The sequence below is a fragment of the Dendronephthya gigantea genome, unplaced genomic scaffold (assembly GCF_004324835.1).
Source record: "Dendronephthya gigantea isolate DGI-Jeju-01 unplaced genomic scaffold, DenGig_1.0 1308, whole genome shotgun sequence".
NCBI lineage: Eukaryota > Metazoa > Cnidaria > Anthozoa > Malacalcyonacea > Nephtheidae > Dendronephthya > Dendronephthya gigantea.
The window spans coordinates 1-20,494 of NW_021164315.1; the positions used below are offsets into that span (position 1 = coordinate 1).

Consider the following 20,494-nt stretch of genomic DNA (forward strand, 5'->3'; position numbering starts at 1 on the left):
TATAAATGTAATTTAATCTTCGCTTGTCAACTAAGGAATCCCAAATCCTGTGCCTGGGAGTCTGGAATCATTATTCCGCTCTGACCGGACTTTTTTGGACAAGTGAATTTATACATGTCATGTCTGGATTTTTTTGCAGGTTGCAGTGGTTCCTGATGCTCGATCAATGAACAAACTCCCAAAGATGGAAGGTCTTCTCTCCTATAGCTCTGATGACCAAAAGATTTACCTCAAAGAAAGATCTCAGTGGAAAGCTTTGGCAACTCAGAAAAAGGTAAGATTTGTCGAAAAATAACAATGCAATCAAATGCAAGATGGATGCAAAAATTCCAGGCTGTTCTTTGTGAATGCAGTAGAAAAATATTAATATGTCACTCATAGCTAAAGTGTTATGTTCCGGCAACCTAATGTTTCATTTTATTCTCTTTAAAAGATTGAAGGTGTCATCGGTAGACTTGAAAGTTTCAAACGCGTGACCAATACTAAATTTGCAAGCGTAACTAAAGGTAATCTTTTTATTGTTACGAATTCGGGATGATCACGGTTTAAAAGGCGTTTATAGGATGGTGATCTTTTGCTCTTTTAAGATGTGAAAGTGCTGACTCATTCATCGTGCAAACAAATATGGATGAGTCAAAGGTATTGTAACTAAATACAAAAAGTCTTCCATTAGTTCCAAGTTCATTCACATCAGGTTCTTGGTTGTTTATGAAATATTAATTTTATAAAACGAATATCTCAGTGTTAAAGACATATTTTGTTATATCTGCTAGCAACCGTGGTAGTGGTGTTTACCAAATCAGCGTTGGACGAAATCAAGTGATGAACGTCTACTGTCAGATGTCGTCAGTCTCAGGTTGTTCTGGTGGAGGATGGGCGATGGTGATGAAAATTGATGGAAGCAAGGTAAGAATGGGCCTGTTCAAACTTAACTCACTGTAAGATTGATCGATCTGAGATCGATCTTGTTTGTAACAGAGGTCAATTTCGCAGGCGTTATAATTATGCAAAGCAGCCTAGTTTTCCTCACAAGCCGGGTGGGTGTACGCCATCTGTAAAGTAGGTCTTAATTACGAACTATTGCACTATTGCCCTGCAAGTGGTGTCTGAAACAATGGGTTGACCTTTATATTCCATCTCAAGATATTGTTATCCTATAATATTGTAAACTAGTAAACCCTTGAAACCTAGTTAACCACTTCAGTAGTTATAAAAATTCCTTCAAGAGCCATGTCAGTCAATTTGTATCGAGCAAGGGCCATGTCAGTCAAGTTGGTCGACTTGGATCGATCTCAAAGTCTTACGATTGTTCACATGCACTTAGCTCGCTCAAAGACCACCATTGTTAACTAGCCCTTTATGATGTAATTATAAAAACTTGTAGGTCTGAAGGTCAAAACTGATTTTTGGTCTAGGTTTAAAGGGGGGGGGGGGGTGGAGGATAAAAGTCTACGTATCTATTTAGAGTACTTTCAGATACAGTTCCAGTTATTGGTCGAACAAAAACACTTACCATGACAATAACTATGGAAGAAACGGAGGTTTTGACGGCCGAGAGTATAAAGGATCAGCATATTGGAAAGTTTCATTCAATGAAATTTGTGTCGCGATGAAATATGGTGGTCAACTTAAGGCCTTGTCCTTCTTGTATCCATCATCGTCCTTGTATGATCTAATCGCAGACGGCAGGTATAAAGAAACTAACATTGGCCGCTTGCGATGGAAAAAGCTGATCTTTGGATCATCTTTACAGCGTAATTGCAATAGGGAGGGACTCAACGTGTTCTATGGCGGAGTGTTAAGGTTCGGTTGGGAATCATTGCAAACCAGGAGAATAACTGCCGCAGCCCTGACTCTTCCATAGGCCTGGGTTCTAACGAACGGCCGTATGTTTGTGGGAAGTATCTATCTCCTTTAACACCGCTGGCAATGTTGCTCGTGTTCATCAGACAACGGAGACAAGAACTTGAAAGCAATGGGATACATACTGGTCCGTTAAATGTACAACGCTCGGATTTGATTAATACCTTTCGTCAATGGCAATTAACTGAAATTTTGAGTATAACTAGTAGAGAAGTAAAAGCTTGTCATTCTCGCACTGAATTTAGCATTTTGATTCCTTTTTTCTAAATCTTTAGTTCATATAGCCTGGGACATCGTTTACACCTGCACGTATAATCTCATCTTGTAACTTGAGGATAAAACTGAAATATTAATGCCATGTTATCTGGCTCGTTGATCTAGAAATAAACAACTTTTTGCAAACAATGGACATTTGTGACGTTTTCTGACTTTTTCGTAATATTTACCATGCGAAATTCACCGTGCGAAATTGTCAGGGGGGGGCACGCGAATAATTTGAGCCAAATTACTCAACTCTCGAGAACAAATTGCCCGACTTATAACTGATTTCAACAAACATTTTACAGAATTTCGGTGGAATTTGATAACAATTCGCCAACAATTCGCCAACTTATTTTCTATTGGGTTTTTTATTTCAATATTTCAATTTTGTTTTTCGGCTTTTGCATTGTGCCAGGGCGTTTGCCAGAAAAGTTTTACGGTAACCAGGAGCTTCTATGATTTACCAAATATTTGTCCGTTGATGAACGACCAGATATCGTAGACGTAAATTACGACTAGGCAACTAACTGGCAGTGAAAGAAGACACAAAGTTTGCACTAGATGGATTATACGATAAGAGTTAACGTTTTGAATTCGTCGAAGAAGACAATTGAACTCGTTTATTGACTAAATCAAGAGCTATCAATTAATGAACTCTATCACTCCCACACAACATTTATGAAATATATATCCTGTCAAGTCAAGGGCAATTCCAATTAATTACATTCAGTGCGGTTCAATCAATCATTCTTTTCCGTTCGAGAGTGCAAAATGATAAATTGAGTAAATACAATTTCAGCGCGGGGCTAGCGGTACGCCAATGAAATTTCGGCACAGATTAAATCCCGCGCCCATATCAACTTACACCTCGACAATACAAATTCGATACCCTGATTTCACAAATCCCGTCATTTGAAGAAATATTTAGCAAGGGTAAGAAGCCACATTCCGATCTGAAGCAGTTTAAAATGAAAATGTTAGCGACAGTTTTAGTGTTAACCCTCTTTACAACTCTACATGCTGAGAATGTAAGTACTAGTATAAACAAGGTATTTTATAATCATTCGAAGACGATATCGGAGGTAAAACTGAAAGGCCTAAAACAACCATCCTGTGTTTGAAATAACAAAGCTCGTAGGTTCCACTGGATTGTGTTGATTATGTTCAGCGTTATTGGAGTATACACTGTTTTATATTTCGCAAAACGTCTTTTTAATTTTTTATTGTCGAATGTTTATAGTGGGGGGATGTTGTGAAACAACGCAAAAACATTACGCGTCAATGCAATTTATGAAATAATACACATGTTGCAGCACCACCCTTTAAATGTTGATGTGAAAAGCAAGTCTTGTCATTTGGAGTGAGACTGAAGAAGACAATTAAGGAAGCTTTATACACAGTACCAGACGAAGATTGACTCAACCATGAGATTTGCGGCAGTAATTACAGCATTCTGTCTTATCACAACGCTTCATGCGCCATGTTTAATAATTATGTACAATATTGATATTGTGAGGATTAAAAGATTAAATGCGTTTTGTGGGGATTTAATTTGTTATAATTGTAAAAATAGTATAACAGATCAGTTATTTTAAATTTAGTAAATGCACAACCGGCTCTCCAAAGAGATTGTTTTTGTTGTGCCTTCTTTTTAGAAGGACATTCTTGGAAAGCAATATCTGAATGAATTAAAACGCAAGCAGATTGAAGATGGTCTTACAAGCATCAACAATGCTATTATAAAAATCAGCCATGATCTTACAAAGATCAAAAAAGGTAATGGGTGATTGCTAACCATAATTATAGACACGCAGAAAATAGCGCAATCGCGCGATCAACGCGTATGAACATCCTGTAGAATACACCTAATAATATTCTTTTTTTCGTTTTAAGATGTTCAAAGGCTGACATGCAAAGGTAAAGAACTCTGATTCAACCATGAACAAACCTCACTCTTAAGAATTTCGGTAAAACGGGCAAGTTTACCATTGGCAAAACAATTTTTGGCTCCTATAATTGCTTGAGTTCAATCTTGTTCAGGCGTATATAGGTCTTGAACGAAATGCCACATGCAATTTGAGATGTGACTACCTTTTGGAAACGCCAATAAAGAAATTTCATGAAATGTCTAAACTTTTGGTCTTGTTTTCCACACGTTTGGAGAGTAGCTGAGAAAATCGGCGAAGAATTGATGAGAATATAAAAGATATTCACACATGCATGCAAACAAACATCTTAATGTGGGTTAAAATTCAGATCCTTGTTTTAAAGTATTCTTTTAATTATTTATTATATAATTCCACTTGTTGTTTCCATTTCTAAATGTGTTGCAGAATTTAAATCATGCAAGGAAATATTTGATAGTCAAAGGTATGTGTTATGATAATTGGAAAATCGGCCGGGAAGCGTCTACCACAATCGTAGCTATCCTTCGCTTATCATTTTCAAAAATTACTCCATTGCTAAATCAGTAAATTCCTATATTTTGCACTTCATTTTATGTATATAAACATAGGTTTTGCATTATTGATAAAAGTTGAACAGATTATATTTTGTCTTGAAGCAATAATACCGCAAGTGGTGTTTACGAAATCAGTGTTGGTTCGAACCAAGTGGAAAGCGTCTACTGTCAGATGTCGTCAGTCTCAGGTTGTTCTGGTGGTGGGTGGACGATGGTGATGAAAATTGATGGAAGCAAGGTTAGAGTTGCCCAGTTTGAGGTTTATTCTTAGTAATTATATCCATACGAGTTTCTTTCAATCTCTTTATAGAGTACCTTTGGATACAGTTCTGGTTATTGGTCGTCCAAGACCACTTACAATGACAATGACGATGGAAGAAACGGAGGTTTTGACAAGCGAGAGTTCAAAGGATCAGCATATTGGAAAACGTCATTCAATGAAATTTGTGTCGCGATGAAACATGGTAGTCAACTAAGAGCCATCTCTTTCTCGTACCCAGCCTCGTCCTTGTATTCTCTGATCGCTGACGGCAGGTATCGTCAAACTCACGTCGGTCGCTCTCAATGGAAACAGCTCATCCAAGGATCATCTTTACAGCATAATTGCAATAAAGAAGGATTTAACGTGAACCCTTCCAATTATGATGGAATACTTCGGTTTGGCATCCTTGGAAACGAGCAAAATGAGTGCAACTCTCCCGACTCTTTCCTAGGCCTGGGTGCTGATGAGCAGTTTAGGTATTGCCTCCCTGGACCTTCTCTTAACGCCGCCGGCAATGTTGGTACGTGTTCATCAGACAACGGAGAAAAGAATATTAAAGCAATGGGATACATACTGGTCCGTTAACTGAACAAACACATCTTGGATTTGATTACTTTCCTTTTGTCAAAGCCAATTAACTGATGTTCTTATTATCACTAGTATATAGATTTGAAAGGTTGTAACTTTGCTTATTATCACTAGTATATAGATTTAAAAGGTTGTAACTTTGCCTTATTATCACTAGTATATAGATTTAAAAGGTTGTAACTTTGCTTATTATCACTAGTATATAGATTTAAAAGGCTGTAACTTTGCTTATTATCACTAGTATATAGATTTAAAAGGTTGTAACTTTCCTTATTATCACTAGTATATAGATTTAAAAGGTTGTAACTTTCCTTATTATCACTAGTATATAGATTTAAAAGGCTGTAACTTTGCTTATTATCACTAGTATATAGATTTAAAAGGTTGTAACTTTGCACTAGTTCTAGTATATTGCAAGCACTTTTCATGAATCTTTGATTTAGATGGACAGCGGCACATGCGGAATTTCTTGTAACATGCATGAAGATGAAACGGAAATATTATCTTGATCTATAAATAGACATTTTTGGGTCGCAATTAATATCTGGGGTATTTCTTTTTAATAACTACCATGATTGACCACGCAGGAAAATTGCATCAGACTTCACGCTTCTTTGGATCATACTATAGCAATGTCAAATTCCCAGAATTGAAGCTTCTATGATTTACGCCAATATTCGTCTGTTGATGAACGACTACATCTTGTAGAGGTAAAATAAAACTAGCGACTATATAACTGACAGTGAAAGACGACACAAAGTTTGCTGTAGGAGGATTGTACGATAAGAGTGAAACTAGAGTTGAAAAAACGATAGTGTTTTGAATTGCATAACGCTTTGAATTCGCCAAAGAAGACAGTAATATCTGCGGCAAAACCAGAAAATATCTTGAACTCGTTTTTTGGCTCAATCAAGAGCTCTCATGCCTCTCAATTAACTTTGTCATTCACATACCATATGTATGAAAGATATATCCTGTTGACGCGCAAACCTTTTCCTTAAATTGACTGCATACAATTTCAGCGGGACTTGCGTACGTCAATGAAATTTCTGCATAGATCCATCATCAAGTGTTTATATCAACTTACACCTCGACAATAGAAATTCGATATCCTGATTTTACAGTCCCGTCATTTGAGGAAATATTTAGCAAGGGTAAAAAGCCACATTCTGAAGCAGCTTGAAATGAGTTTGTTGGCGGCAGTTTTAGTGTTAACCCTCTTTACAACGCTTCATGCTGTGAATGTAAGTATACTAAAGTATAAACAAAGTATTTTATAATCATTCTAAGACGATATCGGAAGTAAGACTATAGTAACGTATTTTCTATTTTTTTATTGTCTATCATGTTTATAGGTCAACCTAATAAATATAATAAATATAATAAATATAATATAGGAGGGGGATGATCACGCGACGCTTCATAAAACTGGGCTAAGAATCCAAACAGAAATATCTAAAATTTGAGTCGATACGATAGAGAGCGCTAAATTTAGAGTACTAAAGTATAGCAAGGTATTTTATAATCATTCGAAGACGATATCGGAAGTGAGTCAGTCGTATTTTGCGTCATTTGTTGAAACTGAAAGGCCTAAAAACAATCATTCTGCGTTTGAAATATCGCAGTTCCTAGGTTCCACTGGGTTGTGCTGATTATGTTCAGCGTTATTGGAGTATATACTGTTTTATATTTCGCAAAACTTTTTTTTTATCGTCTATCAAGTTTGTAGGTCAACCTAGTGGAGGGATAATCACGCGACGCTTCATAAAACTAGGCTAGAATCCAAACAGAAAATATCTAAAATTTGAGTCGATACGATAGAGAGCGCTAAACTTTAGTTGCCATAACTTAGCTAGGATCTATTCGCAATCATGATCAAGCAGAGTTGCGCGCAAATGATGTAACATCTTGATAATGCTTTCATTTGCCTGTTTTCAATCATCATCTGTGATTGGCAGGTAGTGGTTTAAAAGGGGTCTTTAGAAGAACAGACGACTGAAGTGCTAGCATAGTTGCATGGCAGTGTAATTAGTTACAATTACAAAAAGATTCTTTCAACACTGAAAAAGTCTTTCAACACTACAATTGTGACCTTTCCCCTCTCTCGTCTTAAAGTATAGTTATAGGAAACGACGACAATAAAAGATCTTAATACCCCAAGGTAGCCCACGAACATGCCTTTCGAAAATGCTACAACTTATAATAATTGTAACAACATAGTTCAGTCACTGTTCATCAACTGTGAATCACGGGTGCTTTATTAATGTACTTCCATCTTATTGTAGCAACAACAGGTCAACCCATACGATCCTGGAATTTGCACCGCAGATAAGCGAGGAAAGTTTGTGGTTGTGAAAGATAACAATGATGATGATAAAATTGTGGCTTGTGTTCAACACGATGGAAAATATCAGTGGGACATGATCAATGGTATTTATTCTGATATTATGATGGGAAAAAGTTCAAGTCTTCATACCAGAACTTGTATTATCGTTGAAGCTTTTGCTGAATAATGTTTTCCTTTTATCGATGTGAATTGTGCTGTATCACCACGCTGTTATTGTTCAGGTCATTCCTATGGCAACTATTTTGATCCAGCGAAAGATTGTTCTGGTGTTGTGGACAATGTTCCAAAAGCAAAAGCGGACCTTACTGGATCCAGACACAAAATGGTCCACAAAAGGTAAGGTTTTTTTTCTTTTAAAGACATTCACACTGCTTTTTCCAAGAAAGAGGTTAGAAAATTACAAATTACAAAACTACTTTATTGATTTTAGTCATGGTGCGATGTTGAAACGGACAGAGGTGGGTTCTCGTTGATTGGCGTCAAAGACACACCAGAAACCTGGGCTATTCCTTCCAACGCTTCTTTCATCCACCCCCACGGTAAGCCAATGTGGTCAAGTGCATTTGGTGAGCAAGAAATCTTGGATTTCCGAGTTCAGATTTCCACCTCTAAAGATTTTCGCGATACACGAGCACACTGGTACGTAAATTGGTGTTGTTAAAAATGCTGTTCTTTGTCTCGTTTTCCCCAGCGGATAAAGCTTTTTTTCACACGGCTCACGCTACTGTATTCTTTGTATTTCCAAGGTATTATCGTTTCAAATCCCCTCGTGTTCTATCGGAGTTGCTCATGTCCAACAAAGGAGGATGCAGTCATCAATACCCAGGCATTGGTGATGTCGCCTTCGTTAAAGATCTCATGACTGGAGAGATTGCGACAAGAAATTTTAAATGTTCGCGATTCGGAGGTGCAATGTCACCTGGACTAGGATGGGTATTAAAATTGTTGAAATCCTGATCGAGCTAAACCCTCATAAGTTGTCAAATATTTCATGACCACTCGAAACGTCGCCCAAAAGTGGAACTCGTGGAGTTCCAAAACGAAACTAACCTCATTTTATTTCAACAGAGTAAAATGAACCATGTTTTAAACAAGATTGCACGGATGGTTTTGCATATATTTTGAATTATCATATTGATACATCAGGCTCGTACAGGTGATTATAAATATTATTACGTCGTCTTGCATTATTTGCTTTGTCATGGGCATTGTAAACAGGTTAGGAGGGTATTAAGAAAGTCAGGTAAGGGTGCCAAAGCCACGGCGGGGAAATGGTAGCTGCCCCACTGCCCTATGCTTAGAGAGGCAGGCGTGGGCAGCCTGTGCTATGAAATAGCAACACATACATAACATTCACAATGCGCCTTTTTGATAAAGGGCTATGTTGTAATTATGATCTGTAATTATGTTGTAATTATGATAAGGAACTACTGTACAATGCTAATATAAAGAGCCTCTTCATTCTTTCTTACATGATATAGCTACGGTGTTTTGTCTGAACGTTCCGGTATTCAGGACAATCAAACATCATTCATTGGCTGTGATCACGGAGAGGTATATTCGATAAAAGTCTCTAACAAGAAGAAGATTTACAATGTTGCAAAATTGAAATATTTTCCATTTCAGTGTTGTGCTTGTTTTGGTGCTGACAGTAAGAAGGATTACTGTGCTCCAAGATGTCAAGCAATCAATGGCGGGACGGTTTTGAAGAAAGAGGACAATATCACAGTTTGGTTTTGGATTCGTTCATCTTTACCAAAACGTGTTTGGAAAAAATGCATGGAGTTTAAAGAAAGAAACAATGCAGGGAAATTGGAAACATGGCGTGTGGAAGATGGATTACGAAAAAAGGTATAAGATTATAAAACATTTTTCCGAGGTACGGGATATACAAGGTACGAGAGATTGGTTTGACTAAATCAAATTGCATTTTTACAATCACAAGTTTGTAAGACCAGAAGGTTGATAAACATTCTTTTTCTTTGTATTGTTTATAATATCACTTTACTATTTGCGTAGGGTCCTTGTTCCTATGGTGAAGATGTCACAATCAATGATGGGGTAAATTGATGGTTACAGCATGAATATGACTTGAGTCTTTTTTGCCTAGTGTTGGTTTAGTGTAGTTCACGCAGTTCTCCAAAATTTTATGCAGGTTGCAGTGGTTCCTGATGCTCAATCAATGAACAAACTCCCAAAGATAGAAGGACTTCTCTCCTATCGATCTGATGACAGGGAAATGTATTTCAAAGAAAGATCTCAATGGAAAGCTTTGGCCACTCAGCAGGATGTAAGATTTGTTGTGGATAAATAAAAATGGAAAGTTAAACATGCCCACAGGAAATGGTATCAACTCAGATTTGATTAATATGATATGAGATTTATGTGTTATCGTTCTGCATAAATTTACAACAAGATGGATGCAACAATCCCAGGCTGTTCTTTGTGAATGTCGTGGCAAATGAGTGTCAACTAAATATTCATTTTTTTTCCTCGTAAATAGATTGAAAGTGTCATCGGCAGACTAACTACTAGACTTGAAAGTTTTCAACGGGCAGTAGAAAGTTTCAAACGCGTGACCAATAATAAGTTTGCAGGAGTAACTAAAGGTAATCTTCTTTATTGTTACGAATTCGGGATATTCAGGGTTTAAAAGGCTATTTTTGGACCATGATCTAATGATGTATTTTTTGTTCCTTTAAGATGTAAAAGTGCTGACTCATTCATCCTGCAAACAAATATGGATGAGTCAAAGGTATTGTAACTAAATATATAAAGTCTTCTTTCAGTTCCAAGTTCATGCACATCAGGTTCCTGGGAAATTGTTTGTGAAATATTAATTTTAAAAAGCGAATATCTCAGCGTTAAAAATATATTTTGTTACATCTGCTAGCAACCTTGCTAGTGGTGTTTACCAAATGAGCGTTGGACGAAATCATGTGATGAACGTCTACTGTCGGATGTCGTCAGTCTCAGGTTGTTCTGGTGGAGGATGGACGATGGTGATGAAAATTGATGGGAGCCAGGTGAGAATTACCGTGGAAGAGACTATTTGATGTCATATGTATAGGTTTGAATACGGAGTGTAGGACAGTTTCACCTATATTTCGGATCTATTTTAGAGTACTTTCGACTACAGCTCCGGTTATTGGTCGTCCAAGACCACATACAATGACGATGACTATGGAAGAAAGGGAGGTTTTGACAACAGACAATATAAAGGATCAGCATATTGGAAAACGTCATTCAATGAGATTTGTGTCGCGATGAAATATGGTGGTCAACTCAGAGCCCTTTCTTTCTCGTATCCAGCATCGTCCTTGTATGATCTGTTCGCTGACGGTAATTATCGACAAACTCACGTTGGCCGCTCAAAATGGAAACAGCTCATCCATGGATCATCTTTACAGCGTAATTGCAACAAACAAGGGTTCAACGTTAACTTTGGGAACTCTGTATATTTGACAGTTCGATTAGGCATCATTGCAAATCAGGAAAGTGATTGCCACACTCCTGACTCTTTCATCGGCCTGGGTGGTAAAGGACGTTATGCACAGCACTGCACTTCCAGAGCACATTCTTTTAACGCCGCTGGCAATGTTGCCATGTGTTCACCAGACAACGGAGTCAAGAACCTCAGGGCAATGGGATACGTACTGGTCCGTTAAAAAAACTTCTTTGCCACCACCTCAAGTTAGTATAAATAACATCAGGGTGAAATGTATTAAATTTGGAATATTACCTTTGCATCTTTGCCGCCTTGCACGTAAATTTTACGTTGTAGCTAGAATATGCGACTGAAATTATATGTACACTTGTTATATTGCCAGCATTCTGGTTGTCATACTTTGCCTTACTGTAGTTATTATATTTTACCAACACCTATATTGCCTGTAGCATATTGTAGGCACTTTTCATAAAGCTCCACCGTGATCACCTGCACAAATATAGAATTTCATCTTGTATGTATCTTTTAAATACAATAGTAATATTGCAATGCTGATTTCTCTTACATGACAGTAACACTCTCTTATTCTAAGACTACTCTTATTCCAAGTATGATTGTAATATAGCGATCTGAAAGTTCGGTTAATATTCCCACTATATTGTTATGCATACAATCAACCCTTAGGCCTCTCATATTGCAAATATAATTCCTTGTACAGCTATTTAATACATAAAAGGTTTTCTACTGTTATTGGATTTAGTGCCGTATTCTTAACCGGCCTTCGTGAGCAAACTAGCACAATGTAAAAATTTACGGCATGTGAAATAAGCCCCTTCCCTGCTCTGACGTGCCAAGTTTCATCATCACTGATCTGAAGATATACACAGTATATACAATTTTAATTATTAAAAACGAAGGCAGAAGTAATAGACCTCCGAAGACCCTAATGTAAACATAATAAATAAAGATGAAAATTATTTTGTCTTTTGATTGGTCAACAGGCTGCGTTGCATGCTTCTCATGCATGCAGGTGTTTGATGATATTTGGACTTTGACCAACTAACTTGGCCTGACTCGTTCGTTAACTTTGGGTCTGTAATCAATTCTAAATATATGTTTAAATTGAAGCGCATATCCTAATTATACTAACTCTAATAAACATTTTCTAATATCACTTATCAAAGGGCACTGAAAACGTTCTAATTAGAGATAAACCGATGGACCGCAACACTTTAGGAGCCACTACGTTGAACCTATGTCAGTACCAATTAGGTCTGCATGTCTTTTTTGTTGCCGATAAATAACATTTGTCGTTCAAGCGATCGGCGGAAGCATTTCCCATAAATACTTGCAGTGGGTTGCTACTTTTTATATCGCTTTTCATCAACATTGCGACATGGCATTAATTTAAATTGTGTATAAAGAAAAGTAGCTAAAGTCAACAAATACTTAGAGAAAATGCACCTATAAAAACAAAAACGACGCTCCCTAAATTCAGCAAATTTATTTATTCGAATGCGGCATTCGTCAGTCCGACGCTCGTCTTTAGAACTTTATTGCATTATAATCGTGCATGTCACAATATATCAGCATTACTGCTGGAAAATAACTGCTGTTCTGTATACATCCCGGCAGGCATTGAAAACGTATCCATTGTTTTGCTAAAAGTATAAGTGGCACATCACATTGCACCTGTTCAAAAAGATGGCTGAAGCAGTTTTCCTTTCATCTTGCAAAGGCTGGATGCCGCGTTCAGTTCATATTCTTTTAGGTTTATGGATTGTGGCAATTTTGAATGCTGAAACTTTTGGAGAACAGATCGGCGTTTGTTTCGATCTTTCAAAGAAAGGTGTGTTTTGTACAAGCGACGAATTTAACTAACTCTATACATGCAGTATGTCAGTATCGCATCAAATGTGGCATAAAGACTGACAAAATTAGACAAAAACACTTCTCTCGTCGTGAAGGGAATTCGTCAAGAAAGTTCGTATGGCTATATATCATATTACTCTCCAAACGAACGCCCTTGGGTCGAAACGTCGAAAAGCTTTTCTGTTTATTTTAGGCAGTTGTTATGCCACATTTGATGCGAAGTTGTTTAATAAAAATGCTGCCACGCTGCTCCCTGGTTATATTGGAACGTATCTACATCTAACTATATTCAGTATATTAATAACGTTAATAGACTAATAGTAATTGTTGTTGCGCTGTTAAACTGACGTAACTATATACTACATGAGCACTGCATGGAAGCAAACGCTTTAGAATATAGATTGTATATAGAAGTCAGGACTGAAAGGTGTTAAAAAAATAAGGAAGTGAAGCACGTTACACTTCCAGTGCGCCAAAAAATATAAAATCGAGTTCCTGTAGGCCAAAATTCACGGGTACTTTAGTCTTATATAATGCGTATACTACCGCATATAATGTGCATAATTAAAATGTGTTGCCAAACCTGTAATACTGGTTTATATAATTATTATGCATAAGAGAGCGGTCAAAGGTGAAGGGGGGGAGGAGTTAAATTTTTTTCAATTAAACTGGGGGTTTTGAAAATTGCATTATGTGATAAGTGGGTCTCTGGGGGACCCAAAAGGTTTTAAATATTTCGAGATTCTCCTACAAGCCCCCTCCGTTTCAAATGACAGGTCTTTGTCTGTAAACTTCGATGAAATAATTTATGAGTGTTGGAGCCACAACTATTTGCTACGTAATTTTTTCTATTTCAAAGATCATCGCCTCGACTGTAATGCATCAAGAATCAGGCATATTCACGTAGATTCTGAAAAAGATTGCATCACTGAATGTTACAAGGATGGAGACTCGTGCAGATCTGTAAACTTCAAAAAAACACAAAGTCTCCTGAAGAACCAAATTGTGAATTACTCAAAACGTCCTACTCAGAGGAACCAAAAAGAAATTTAATAAAAAATGCAAGCTTTGACCACTATAAACTTGTAAAATCAGATGAAGTAAGTTCATATTCTGTTTAAACTGCATGTGTGTGCATATAAAAAAACAATCCTTAATTAAGTAAATAATCATTGCTCAAAAATGAGTGACGTGAAATTTGATGAAGTGTAGATGAACCATCAACCATGTGATAATGATTTATTATATAGCTTTCAAAATCCTGTATTCTGATTGGTTGACAAGCGTAAAACACGGACCGCGTTCCGTATATTCCGTATCTGGACCAGTATCCCGGATGTCTCATGCAGTTCAGCCATATAATAAACCGATTATTGACCTCGCTTATTCTCTCTGTACTGTGAAAATATGAGATATGTTTATGTATTTCTAGAAGCCAACAAATCGTGTTCCATCCAGTCCAAAGCCACAGGCAACAAAACCGCAAGAAGCAGGTACGACATGCGGGCACTTGTACTTGATAATTTAATCAAGGCAGTAAGAAATTGTGATCATGCAACAGCAATGTGCAGTTCTAAAAAGTGTGTTCTACACACAGCAGTGCTTGAGTATTATTGCAATACAAAATTTTGTCGCAAAACTATATAAATATACGTAATATCTGTTCAATTTGACAAATATCTCCACCCCCCATAAAATAGTCTTCAAAATAGCGCAGTAGTGTTCATAAACAGCGCCACTTTTTTGCATTTTAAATATGTGGAAGTGCTGACTTATGCATCCTGCGAGCAAATAAGGAATCAAAGGTATAGTATAACTTCCTTTAGTTCATTCAAATCAGGTTCATGCTTGTTAATGAAGAAAATTTATGCAAAGTGGATCCCGAAAAACGAAAATCTCAGCGTTAAAGTATGTTTTGTTATATCTGCTAGCAACCCTGGTAGTGGTGTTTATCAAATCAGCGTTGGACAAAATCAAGTAATGAAAGTTTACTGTCAGATGTCGTCAGTCTCAAATTGTTCTGGTGGTGGGTGGACGATGGTGATGAAAATTGATGGAAACCAGGTGAGAATTACCGTGGAAAACTATTATAGATGACTATATGATGATGCAGTCTACTTAAGGTTAACGTATCTTCTTTTAGGGCATTTTAGTTGCAGTTCTCGTTATTCGTATAAGTTTAGTGGAGTTGTGAAGGATAATTTTAACGAATTTATTTTAGAGTACTTTCAGATACAGTTCCAGTTATTGGACAGACAACACCACGTACAACGACGATGACGATGGAAGAAACGGAGGTTTTGACAACCGAGAATTCAAAGGATCAACATATTGGAAAACTTCATTCAATGAGATTTGTGTCGCGATGAAATATGGTGGTCAACTCAGAGCCTTCTCTTTCTCGTATCCAGCATCGTCCTTGTATGATCTGATCGCTGACGGCAGGTATCGTCAGACTCACGTTGGCCGCTCTCAATGGAAACAGCTCATCCATGGATCATCTTTACAGCACCATTGCAATAAAGAAGGATTTAATATGTATTTTGGCACAAGATATGTAAGAGTTCGGTTGGGCTTAGCCGCAAATCAGCAAAATCGCTGTAGTTCCCCAGACTCTTTCGTCGGCTTTGGAGGTGATGGTAATTTTCCATATTGTGGTTTAAAACAAGCTCCTCTTAACACCGCTGGTAACGTTGGTAAATGTGGAGCAGACAACGGAGATAAGAACGCCAGAGCAATGGGATACATTCTCGTCCGTTAAGCAAAACTTTTTCCATTTGATTTTTACTTACAAGCTTATAGTTATAGTATAAGGAACGAGTATTCATATTATGATTAGTGTAGTGTTGTGTTTTTCTGGTATAGTTGGATATGATTATTGGTTTGAAAAAAAATTCGTCGGGTATAGCATGTATGTTTGTTTGCAAAAATGAAATTTTACAGACCCTTAATTCTTCCTCTTATATGATTCTTAACCATGCCTACTCGTCAGTGATGGTTGGTAAATGTAAAGATTGCCAGAATTGCTTTGATCACCGACGATGAAAACAGTTTATCCCCATCGATCATCTTTACAGCGTCATTGGGGAGAGATTTACCACGCTCAGGGGCGCCGGCAAGGAAGAAGACAAGGTGAAGCATGACTGTATACGATGCGAAAATTAAGCAATAATTTTTTGAATACCTTGCAAGTAAGTCATTTCCTGGGCTGTTTTTAACTTTAGATTAGACAATCTACGCACTCTGGAGGTGGTCATTTAAATATTTTAAATATTTACTAAACGATGAATCCTGCTTTCTTTGATAAATCGCTGATATATGTCACATATAACCCGTGAAGAGCATGAAAAACTCCATTCCATGAGTTGGGATTTTATTCACACTTTAGTGTATAAGAATAAAGTTTTGAGGCAGTAAAATCATGTGAACATTCTTTCTGAAGACACAGTACATAATCTCTTTTGTGCGGTCCTATTGTAATTAAAAATCTATTAATTCAATTTGGTGGGTTGCAACATGCTTATTATCTTCCTTGCTACATTAATTCCCACCAGGAAACGGATGCTCTGCCAACTTGAAAGACGTATCATATTGTGTTGTCTGCTTAAGCTAAAAAGTCACCTTCACTTTAATTCACTTTAATTCCTTGTATTTTATTTACAAAAGCGCTTCATTGAATAAAAACGATGCAAATGTCCATTGCACTATTAAAAAAGTAACAAAATATACCATATCTGGCAAATGCGTTTTGACGTGATAAGTGCACTATTGTTTACCTAACACGAATAATCTTGCTTCAGCAAAACAAATTCGTCAAACATCTATTGTAATGCATGGATATAATTGATCGTTGAGTACATTTTTCTTATTTGCGGTGAGTTTTAGCAAGAGTGAAGACTAACTTTTTTCGATTAAAGAAGTTGAAATAAAAATGAGGTTGCTGTCAGCTGTGCTTGCCACAACTTTTGTGTCAAGCCTTTGTGCTGTAAGTACACATAAGTTTATTACTTCACTAATTTGTGCACGCGTATAAAATACGTTAATCATTGTATCGAATCAATTTATTATATTTATTCCCTGATCATTAGTCAAACAGATTTTCATGGCTGAAACGTTCAAACATGCATGGACAAATACTGTTATGGCTTGTGCTTAGTCGATTTTATGTGCTCGTAATCTTATGTAAAGTTTCCTTGGTACTTCTCATTCTTGCAATTGAAGGGTTTGGACGCTTATATAACTATATGCTAGATTGTTTGCATGTGGGATTATTATTTTAGCGAAGCAAAGCGTTGCACCTTTGTTTTTCAGACTTGCATGCTTTCGTCAAACCTCTAAGTCAAAGTGATACCGCGTAACTTCGGGTCATTTATATATAAGTAGAATTGTAGAAGTGCATCGACTATGCCTGAAACAACTTATATTTAGTTAAGTTCATACATCTAATTAATTATTCGTTTTAGAGCTGATAGAGTGACCTGGAAGTATGAAAAAGTTTTTTTCCGGTAGGGTCAAAATATACGACACGGTATCAACAAGAGATGATTTTTCATAGGGTCATCGCTTCATTGCAAATATTTTGAGCAATGAGCCTGCGAAACTTTCCTATATGATTGCGGATGCATCAATGAACACAAAGCTAGAACAATATAAACTGATAGAAATAAAAAGGGCAAACTAGCTCGCCTTTTTGCATGGTACTTTACTAGTGATAATTAAATACGTGTATTCCAGTTCGAAAATAAAGTTCTAATTTGATTTACCTTTCCTTTTGAAGACACTGGGTTATATTAGTGTAATCTCTACAGACACGGAGACATCTTGCATTAAAAATTTAAGGCAATGTACTAACTATTAGCGACTTTCCAAAATGCAGGAATACAAAATTAGGCCGCATACAATCCTCTTCTATGGACAGTAGACACATCCAAACTGCGAAAACGAATTTGAAGACAGTCTTTCTTATAATCTTTCTATTTTTGTAATTCGTCTTTGTTCGCCAGAATATCATAACAAGCTTAATTTCAATTTTCAAGCTAATTTGAATATGCAAATCTTAGGAATTTTCGCGGCATAGAACATAGCATGCAGGCTTATACACTGCGGAGCAGGAACGAATATACAAAGAATGCGGGCGCATGGAAACCCCAAAGCCTGGTTAGACATAAGTCTGGTTTCCATTTAGTTGATATGATCGTGAACAAGTCATTTTCACTGATAAGAAATAGTCCGAATGTAAATTTGTCTTTATTTCTGTATTGAAATCGGTCATTGTTGACAGTAAAATACATAGAAATATTCTATTACATCAGCCACCTTGACATGCTCATTATGGTAAAGGTTATTTTGTAACTCTCGACTTAAGTAAAACAGGAATTGTGTTAAAGTATTAACTAAGTAAGTAAATTAGCTTGTAGGTACACCACGTAAGTATTTAATCCACTGCAAAGCTTTCGGTCCGTTAACCTGGGCCTTCATCAGTGCAAAATGAATTAATTTGTGGTGTACCTACAAGCTAATTTGCTTATTTGATGTCACCATGCAAAATTACAAGAATATTAAGTAATAACTATTAACACAACAGGTCAACCCATACGATCCTGGTCTTTGCACCGCAGAAAAACGAGGAAAGTTTGTGGTTGTGAAAGATTACAATGATGATGATAAAATCCTGGCTTGTGTTCAACACGATGGAAAATATCAATGGGAAACGATGAATGGTATTTATATATTTTATAACATATGCTCAAATGGAAAACAACAGAGTTAACTGGATCACCACGCTATTATTGTTCAGGTCACTCCTATGGCAACTATTTTGATCCGCGAAAGATTGTTCTGGTATTGTGGACAATGTTCCAAAAGCGAAAAGTGGAGTTTACTGGATTCAGACACGAAATGGTCCGCAAAAGGTAGGGTTAATAAAGTGGCTACTTTATTTTTGTTTATTTAGACATTCACATTGATATCAATCACGAAAAAGTTAGAAAACTAGTAAACAACTGATTGATTTTAGTCATGGTGCGATGTTGAAACAGACGGTGGAGGATTCTTGTTGATTGGCGTCAAAGACACACCAGAAACCTGGGCTATTCCTTCCAACGCTTCTTTCATCCACCCCCACGGTAAGCCAAGGTGGTCAAGTGCATTTGGTGAGCAAGAAATCTTGGATTTCCGAGTTCAAATTTCCATGTCAGAAGATTTTCGCGATACACGAGCACACTGGTAAGTAAATCGTTGTTATTTCAAATGCTGTTCTTGTCGTCTCGTTTTTCGTTGAGCCACCCTGATGCTGTTCTAAATAGCCTACAACGGTTCATGTTTCAAAGTGACCAAGGTTTCTCCCTATATTTTCAAGGTATTATCGTTTCAAATCCCCCCGCAAGCTCTCGAAATTGCTAATGTCCAACAAAGGAGGATGCAGTCATCGATACCCAGGAATTGGTAAAGTTGCCTTCGTTAAAGACCTCATGACTGGAAAGATACCAACCAAAAACTTCAAATGTTCGCGATTTGGAGCTTCAATTGCGCCTGGACTAGGATGGGTATGTAAAATTACTGTTATTCAACAATGCCAAAAATGCAACCAATGCAGGTCTTTCGACAAGAAAAGAAACTAACCTCATTTTGTCCAACAGAATAAGATGAACCGATGTTTTAAGCAACCTTGTCAAAAGGGTTTTGCCTATATTTCTAATTATCATGTCGATACATCAGGCTCGTACAGGTGATTATAAATAATTATGTTCGTCTTGTTTGATTTATTCAGCGGTTTTTTCAGCCTTCCCAAAGTTAGGCTCTATGACGCAACGCTATAAGTCTATAGAACTTCTTCACTTTTCTTACATGATATAGCTACAGTGTTGTGTCTGAACGTTCCGGAATTCAGGACAATCAAACATCATTTATTGGCTGTGATCACGGAGAGGTATATACGATAGGGCTCTAACAATATACAGTGTTGCAAAACGGAAATATTTTCCATTTTAGTGTTGTGCTTGTTTTGGTCCTGATAGTAAGAAGGATTACTGCGCTCCAAGATGTCAAGCAATCAATGGCGGGACGGTTTTGAAGAAAGAGGACAATATCACAGTTTGGTTTTGGATTCGTTCCTCTTTACCAAAACGTGTTTGGAAAAAATGCATGGAGTTTAAAGAAAGAAACAATGCAGGGAAATTGGAAACATGGCGTGTGGAAGACGGAGTAAAGAGAGAGGTATGATCTGTGATTTGAGGAATTCAAACGAAACACAATAACAGCTTTTCCATATATGACGTTATTCACAATAGCTCTCCATCCAGTTAACGTGGTGTTTCATTGCTTACTTGTAGGGCCCGTGTTCGCATGACGATGATGTCACAATCAACGATGGGGTAAATTATTTTTTACAGT

General features: G+C 37.0%; 2 protein-coding genes, 2 long non-coding RNA genes and 1 pseudogene across 4 annotated transcripts; all 5 read left to right on the forward strand.

Annotated features, from left to right (window-relative positions):
* Positions 1-139: 139 nt before the first annotated feature.
* On the forward strand, positions 140-2,147 carry LOC114545133 (annotated as a pseudogene).
* A 905-nt stretch (positions 2,148-3,052) lies between these two features.
* LOC114545130 (uncharacterized skeletal organic matrix protein 5-like) lies at positions 3,053-5,432 on the forward strand. Its single transcript, XM_028563478.1, has 6 exons — positions 3,053-3,152; positions 3,780-3,900; positions 4,018-4,041; positions 4,458-4,494; positions 4,688-4,823; positions 4,896-5,432. The coding sequence occupies exons 1-6, from the start codon at positions 3,093-3,095 to the stop codon at positions 5,430-5,432; spliced, it is 915 nt and encodes a 304-aa protein (XP_028419279.1). The 5' UTR covers positions 3,053-3,092.
* A 4,005-nt stretch (positions 5,433-9,437) lies between these two features.
* Positions 9,438-15,863, forward strand: LOC114545131. The gene is made up of 7 exons (XM_028563479.1): positions 9,438-9,633; positions 9,802-9,843; positions 9,938-10,072; positions 10,286-10,391; positions 10,486-10,537; positions 15,034-15,166; positions 15,324-15,863. The coding sequence occupies exons 1-7, from the start codon at positions 9,562-9,564 to the stop codon at positions 15,861-15,863; spliced, it is 1,080 nt and encodes a 359-aa protein (XP_028419280.1). The 5' UTR covers positions 9,438-9,561.
* A 3,068-nt stretch (positions 15,864-18,931) lies between these two features.
* Positions 18,932-19,482, forward strand: LOC114545134. Its single transcript, XR_003690844.1, has 3 exons — positions 18,932-19,014; positions 19,119-19,327; positions 19,461-19,482. It is a non-coding gene; the product is annotated as an uncharacterized LOC114545134 (long non-coding RNA).
* Positions 19,483-19,504: 22 nt separating this feature from the next.
* On the forward strand, positions 19,505-20,027 carry LOC114545135. Its single transcript, XR_003690845.1, has 3 exons — positions 19,505-19,647; positions 19,741-19,829; positions 19,958-20,027. It is a non-coding gene; the product is annotated as an uncharacterized LOC114545135 (long non-coding RNA).
* The last annotated feature ends 467 nt before the right edge of the window (positions 20,028-20,494 follow it).